Raw genomic sequence first — 7,843 nt, forward strand, 5'->3', positions numbered from 1 at the left:
TATATATATATATATATATATATATATATATATATATATATATATATATATATATGTTTGCTTGAAGAGGTAAAAAAGGAACCTTAATAAGATTGAAGGTATTTTTTCATTTTTTTTTAATATATATTTTGGCTTCTGTATATATATTGTATTAGTTTTGGGGATTTGATTAAAAAAAAAAAAAAAAACTTCAAAAGTTCATTAAAAACTGTAATGATGAACAGTGAGTCAAAGAGAAAGAATCAAGGAAGCAGCAGAACAAAGAAGATGAATTGAGAAATCAGAGAGATAGTTTTTTTTTTTTTTCAATATATATTATGGCTTTTGTATATTGTATCAATTTTGAGAATTTGATTTAAAAAAAAAACTTCAAAAGTTCATTAAGAACTGTAATGATGAACTGTGAGTCAGAGAGAAAGAATCAAGAAGCAGCAGAACGAAGAAGACGAATAGTGAAATCAGAGAGATAGAGAGGGGTCATCAAAACCTATTCCACTTATTTCCATATTTATTTTTGGTATGTTTAGTGCCCAAATAAAATATCAACTATTTAGGAAATTACGTGGCAGTTACACGTAAGATTCGAATTAGGAATAGGCCAATTTAATCGAACAGAGTATCATTACTCGTAAACTATATATAGAAGTTTGTTTTTCTTTTTACTTCTTTTGATTGCTCGTATTTGTTTGAGTCTTTAATGCAGATCTAATGGGGTTTTCGGTTCTTGGGGCCTTCGCCTATATTTGCAATCGACTCTTGTGGCCGTTCGGCTTTTTGGACTTGATCAACTTCAATTGATCAAAAGTCCACTTCGTTATGATGTTGGCACTGTTGCCAGGATCAATCAGTACACGTCTGACCAGGTAATTGGCTACTAGCAGATTGATGACTATTGGGTCCTCATGTGGATGCTATATCCTCTTGAGATCTCCCACATATATGGAAGGAAATTTGCGTAGCACTCAATTTACACACAACAATGTTGATTTCGCCGATCTTACGTAACTTATGAGCTTGCTTGAGTTGAATCCTGTAAGAATTCTCTGGTTGTTCGTCTTTTTCCAGAAGACCATGAATCACATTGATTACCTGAACGGGATGGTTATCTGCCACAGCCTTTGGAGTTGGACGAGTTCGCTCAGGTTGCCTTTGTTGTCCCGGGTTAATCAGGTAGTCTGCCAATTTGCCTTTGGCCATTAGTGCCTCCACTTGCCTTCTTATACTCCTGCAATCATTGGCTAAGTATCCAAAATCACTATGGAATGCACAGTGCTTACTTTGGTCTCTTTGCTCCATTGGTTGTCTGATCTATGGAGGGATCTGAAAAATGTTTTTGCCCTTAGTCTCTTGGTTTAATCTAGCCAGTGTCACTTTAAGAGGCGTAACCTTTTCAGCTGTTCGAGATTTTTTCTCAGGGGCTCTTCCCTCGATGCTCGGGGGTTCACGTTGGGTCCTTGAAATGCTCGGTCGTTTCTTTGGTCGGCTCTCTACAGTGACCAAAGTTGCTCTTTATTATCTAGTTATTTCGTTTTTTTCTAGTCTGATGTAGTTTTGTGCTCGTGAATTCAACTCTGACATATTAGCCGAAGTCTTCTTCACTAGAGAAGAATGAAAACGTGAACCTTGCACCATGGCTATTTTAAATGTTTCTATGGTCATATCTTGATTGCAATCCGGAATTCCTGAGGATTCTATGTTAAATCGAGTGAGAAATGTTTACAAGCCTTCTCCCTTCATTTGTCAAATCGTAAAGAAACTGGTAATGGTCTTTTTCTGTTTCTTGTTCCCGCAGTATTGGGCAAGAAATGCAATGCATAGCATCTCAAAGTTCGAGATTGATTTGCACGGGCGATTTTTGAACCATTCCAAGGCTACCCCTGTCAGACTGGATGGGAATATCTTGCATATGAACGGATCGTTGTGTGCCTTTAGCGTCATTTCTTGAGTGTAATGATTGAGGTGTTGGAGAGGGTCTCCAGTCCCATTGAACTTGATGAATTTCGGCATTGTAAACTTCTTGGGTCTTACAACCCGTTCTATCTCATCCATAAAAGGAGTCTTCACTATTGATGCAGTGAATTCTCTCGCCATGTCCTCAGGTGTTTAGGCCTCCAGCCCTTTGATTCGTTCATCCATTTCCTTTCGATCGGAACCTAACGATAAAATCATTTCCCGATGATTGTTGATCGGCAACCGGGACCCATGCTTCCTTTCCACCTGAAGCGGCATCATCTGAAGGTGGGACCTTGGTGGTTCGTGGCCCTCCCATAGTGGAGTTTCCTGAGATGGGGGATTAACTTGTTGTTTCCTCGGCATCGTCAAGTGTTCCGTCAAACTGCTGCCGTGGAACCCTCTGCTAGAGAGGAGGGTTGTTGAGCCCGATGCCAAAGGAGGGTCTTCGTTCTGACGCTCGGGTTGTGGGTCGATCGATAGATCATTCTGCCGAGCATTGCTTCGAAGTCCTTCATTTTCCTGGCGCAAAGCGTTAATTTGCGCTATGTTGGCTTCATGAGACTGCCTTAGTGCATTGATCTATTCAGTACTAGCTTCGTTGGCTTGTCGAAGGACGTCAAACTGTATTTCCATCTCTTCACGCATTGTTTGCATGATTTCCTGTTGCTGTGCTCATGCGGCATCTGATCATGTTGCCATTCCGAAGCGATGTCGCATGAAAATGGTAGAAAATGAACTTTTTGTAATGAATTCCCACAGACAGCGCCAAAGTGTAGGTGCAATTTCTCACACCCAAACACTTAAAGAAATAAATCAAAAGAAGGTATATGGGATATGGAAAAGATAGTAAACAAATTTTTTTTTTTTTTTTGAATCGTGATAGTAGACAATTTTTCAAGAGAGAAACAATGATGGGAATTCGATGTCTTTCCATTCTCATTCATGCTCTATTTATAATCTTTTTGCAGAGAATTACATGGAGCCGTTATTGGCAGTTTTCTAGACGTGGGTGTTTATACTTACTGATCGTGCGCCTCTTTCTTTTATGGCAGGCGTTATGGAGTTATGAGCTAACCGTGATCGAGCTGACCCTTGGTCCATTTTATGTCAAGTGAAGCTTCCTTCGTTAATCGGGCCGACTTGACATGTTTGTGGACTTTTTGTTATTGGACTCCCAACTGATAATGGGCTTCTGGGTGGCTTCAGTTAACAATATGCTGCACTTTTATTGCCACGTGGTATGTTGTGGTTGGTGGGGAATTTTTCCTCCACAAATGATCTATTTATTTTCTTATAAACAAGACATTTGATACTTGTAATGAAAATTTCAAATTCGTTAAATGTTTGTTTAATGCAGATGAGTTCAAATGGTGTTGAGTCCAGGATTTTCGTTGGATTGCAATGCGTGCAAGCACTTAGTTGTGCCTCTTTTGTAATTTTTGAGTTATGATGCTATTTTTTTTTTATTTTTTTTTTAACCATAATATATTTACATAGTTTCTAAAATAAGCTTGGTGGAAACAGGTTTACTGGTATTTGATTGGAATTTGGGATGCATTGTTGGGGATAATCTACTTTCAAGCGACACAATTAATATTTTCTAAATTTGTACATGTTTATTATATAGATTTTGCCTAATATGTAAAATAATTTTGTAACACTAATAAAATATGTGCAAGTCTACTTCTACTACTATATTAAAATATATTTATTTTAAATTTATAAGTTCATTTTATATTCAATAATTATTATTATTATTATTTTTTCTCATAATCATATTTATCGTAAAATATACTAATCAAATTAATTTATGAATTGCCTCTAAACAAATTTTATTTAATTCAGTTTTACTTCTTTTAAAAATATCATTGGTGAAACTAAAATTCAATCTAAATATTTTAATATTTTAAATTTTTTTTTTTTTTTTGATAAGTGATATTTTAATTGAGTTTTTCACATCTTATCAAATATTATAGTCAATTTTTTTCTTTGCATGTCTAAAATATTTAACAATTAACTTATTCATGTCATTTGATTTTATTATTTTTATTTTTTTTAATAGTTGTTATTTATTAGTCGTGTTAATAAAAATTACATCTTTTTTGCAAAGATTTTCATCTCCGGCATTGCAAGTAGAATTTTTTGTGGAATTTTTTACATTCTATTAGTAAGAGAATTATTTTAATTTATATATTTATTGATATAAATAATATTAATATTATAAGTATAAGAATAATTTTGTATGTAGAATCTTTAAAAAAAGAAAAATTTATATTATGAATAAGATATTATAAATAGTAAATAAATAAATAAATAGTGTACTAACCTCTTTTTACATTTAATAATAATATAGAAATAAATATATAATAGCGAGACGAAAAAAATACGTAAATGATGAATTACCTGTTTAATGCAGTTCTCTATAAAAATTGTTGACCATAGTTAAAACAAAAAGTCATTAATAAAATAAGAAGTGGAAGTTAGAACTTTATCGGTCATCTGGAAAAAGCTAAGGAATTTGATTCTTTTATTTTATTTTTTTTATTTTTATCTCCAAGTTGAGTTTCATGTATGAACCAACAAGAAGTCATCTTGTTAGTTTGACTTGGGATGAAGACTGTGACACACGTAACGCTCAATTAATTGGTTGGATGCTGGTATTTTTAAAGTAAAAGTTAACAATGTTTACTTTGACGGTGAAAATTTTATAGAGAAACGAACATATACGATGCTACTATTTATTAAACCTGGCCTTTTTCTAGAGAAACGAACATATAGGATGCTAGTATTAATTTAAACAAAGGAAATGGACGGCGGAGTGGAGTCGTCCTCTTCTTTTTCCTTGCAATTCCGGTGGGTACGCAGCAAAGGTGGATGCTAAAACTCGTGTTCATTAAACATGGCCCACATCATTGCATTAACTGGTAACACGTGTCTTTGAAGAGCTGAAAAGGTATGGAATTATGACTCCCCAAAAAGAAGCAGGAATAAAAAAGGAAAGATGGGTTAAACCGGCAAACAATGTAGAATGCCCAACTTAATCCCGCGAATAAAAGCCGCCAACGTTTTTGGTTTTCTTGACTTCCCTTACTTTGAATGGTTTAACTTTTCCTAGTTTTGATTCTTGGAGCTAAAGTTTTCAAAGGAAAGTTCATGCCTAGCTCCTTCCATATATGTTCTCACGTAGTAGAACATATATATATTATATTATATTATGTGAATTTGTGTATCTATATATAGTACGTAATTCTTGCATAACAATGTGTATAGAGTTGGTTACCTATTTTTTCACCCTTATAAATACCAAAATTGGTCTTCGTCTTTCCCAAGCAACCTCAACGTACGTGTTTCCATATATAATCTCTTTCTATATACATCATTCTCTATTGTATATAAATACCAGTTTGATGGATCATTCTCTCTCAAAAAAAAATTTGATCTACCATCAATCAGTAGCATCCATCAATCAACCATGGTTCTCACAAAGGTTGGTTCAGAATCAGATGTCTCCGTCCACTCCACCTTTGCTTCTCGTTACGTTCGATCATCGCTTCCAAGGTCCGTATATATATATATATATATATATATATATATATATATATTTCTTAGTTCATTCTTTTTTTTCATGCATATATGATTATATATTGTTTGTGTCTCCTGTTTGGAAATAACATGTATATTAATTGATAATAAAGGTTTAAGATGGGGGAGAATTCGATACCGAAGGAGGCAGCGTATCAGATAATAAACGACGAGCTGATGCTAGATGGTAACCCGAGGCTGAATCTGGCATCGTTTGTGACAACATGGATGGAGCCGGAGTGCAATAAGCTGATGATGGATGCGATTAACAAGAACTATGTGGACATGGATGAGTACCCTGTTACCACCGAGTTTCAAAATCGATGCGTCAACATCATTGCTCATCTCTTCAATGCTCCACTCGGAGATTCTGAGACTGCCGTCGGAGTAGGAACAGTGGGTTCCTCAGAGGCCATAATGCTCGCAGGCATTGCTTTCAAGAGAAACTGGCAGAACAAACGCAAAGCCCAGGGCAAACCTTACGACAAACCCAACATAGTCACAGGGGCCAATGTTCAGGTATATAAATATGTCTAATTATATTTATATTACCTTATATTTGTTTATTCTGATATATCAGAAATTAATCTTTTTATTATATATATATATATAAAAAAAATATAGGTATGTTGGGAGAAATTTGCAAATTACTTTGAGGTGGAACTGAAGGAAGTGAAGCTGAGGGAAGGGTACTATGTGATGGACCCTGTAAAAGCTGTGGAATTGGTGGATGAAAACACCATCTGCGTTGCTGCTATCTTGGGTTCAACCCTCAACGGAGAATTTGAAGATGTCAAGCTTTTGAACGATCTTTTGGTAGAAAAGAACAAGCAAACTGGGTAATTCATTAATTAAGCTATATATGTACATTATATATATGTGTGTGTGTGTGTGTGTTTGCATAATTGTCTAATCCATGTTTGCGACTTAATTTGACATTGACAGATGGGATACACCAATCCATGTTGATGCAGCCAGTGGTGGATTCATTGCTCCATTTATTTATCCAGAGCTTGAATGGGATTTCCGTCTTCCACTAGTGAAGAGTATTAATGTGAGCGGTCACAAGTATGGGCTTGTATATGCTGGTATTGGTTGGGTTATTTGGAGGACCAAAGAGGACTTGCCAGAAGAACTTATCTTCAAGATTAACTACCTCGGAGCTGAACAACCCACCTTCACCCTCAATTTCTCTAAAGGTTCTAGTCAAGTTATTGCTCAATATTACCAATTAATCCGCTTGGGTTTTGAGGTGAGATCCTAATTAATGATATATGGATGTGTATTGCTTACTCATGATTCATGAACTCAAGACAAAAATTAATGACTTGTTTTTTTATTTAATGATTAGGGTTACCAAAATGTGATGGAGAACTGTCGTGATAATGCAATAGTCCTAAAAAAAGGATTGGAGGAGACCGGGCGCTTCAACATTGTTTCAAAGGACATGGGGGTTCCTTTGGTGGCTTTCTCTCTCAAGGACAACAGCCGTCACGATGAGTTTGAGGTTTCACACATGCTGCGTAGGTTCGGTTGGATAGTGCCGGCCTACACCATGCCTGCGGATGCACAACATATCACAGTCCTCCGTGTTGTGGTAAGGGAAGACTTCTCGCACACCCTGGCAGAGCGCCTTGTCATTGACATCACTAAGGTCCTCCATGAGCTAGATTCCATGCCTGCAAGACTAATAACTTGTGCCAAGGTTTCTGTCCCCGACACTACTACTGCTACTCCTCAATTGAAAGTGAAAAGTAATGGCATCCTCAAGAAGAAGAAGATTGTGGTGGATAGGAAAACCAAGGTTATTTGCTAGAAGATACAAAAACAAATACTCATAAATGTTGTTGTTATGACACTATTGGACATGTGATAACACTTTTTTAATTATTTTTATTGTGGAAGAATTTAAGCATACTGTTATTTCTACTTTTTTTTTTTTTTTTTTTTCAATAAATAAAAGAGAATCTATTCATCTAATTGATGAAAGGAACATTCTTCTTCTTGGAGTGATGATCAAGAGAACATTTTTTTTTTTTTGGATAAATTGCCATATATTGAGTACTGCTATTTTTCCCGACAAAAAAAAGAAAAATCAGTAACATCTGTTTAAGGAAACTGCTACCTATTCGTTTCTTGCCTATTCATAGTCTCCTCTGTTTTCTCTCTTTCGTGTCTTGTTTGTTCCTCCTACTCGATCTCCCACCAACATTACACGAAAAGGGGTTGAGAGACTGTCTCTTCTGTAAACTCCCCAGCGCAGCCGGTGCCAATAAAGACCTTGGCCGTGGTAAAAAAGCAAAGCCGT

At 35.7% G+C, this 7,843-nt stretch overlaps 1 protein-coding gene across 2 annotated transcripts; it reads left to right on the top strand.

Annotated features, from left to right (window-relative positions):
- The first annotated feature begins 5,425 nt into the window (after positions 1–5,425).
- Positions 5,426–7,626, top strand: LOC132305536 (glutamate decarboxylase 4-like). Of its 2 annotated transcripts, none has more exons than XM_059803169.1 (5): positions 5,426–5,515; positions 5,656–6,054; positions 6,160–6,374; positions 6,481–6,787; positions 6,887–7,626. In XM_059803169.1, exons 1-5 carry the CDS (start codon positions 5,426–5,428, stop codon positions 7,349–7,351), a joined length of 1,476 nt encoding a protein of 491 aa, XP_059659152.1. In that variant the 3' UTR covers positions 7,352–7,626. The 2 variants fall into 2 exon arrangements, with proteins under 2 accessions (XP_059659152.1, XP_059659151.1); XM_059803168.1 differs by having other exon boundaries at positions 5,426–5,511; positions 5,649–6,054.
- Positions 7,627–7,843: the final 217 nt, after the last annotated feature.

Source organism: Cornus florida, unplaced genomic scaffold (genome assembly GCF_030987335.1).
Source record: "Cornus florida cultivar Cherokee Brave unplaced genomic scaffold, ASM3098733v1 CherokeeBrave_3.0.0_Hap2_Chr04, whole genome shotgun sequence".
NCBI classification, from domain to species: Eukaryota; Viridiplantae; Streptophyta; class Magnoliopsida; order Cornales; family Cornaceae; genus Cornus; species Cornus florida.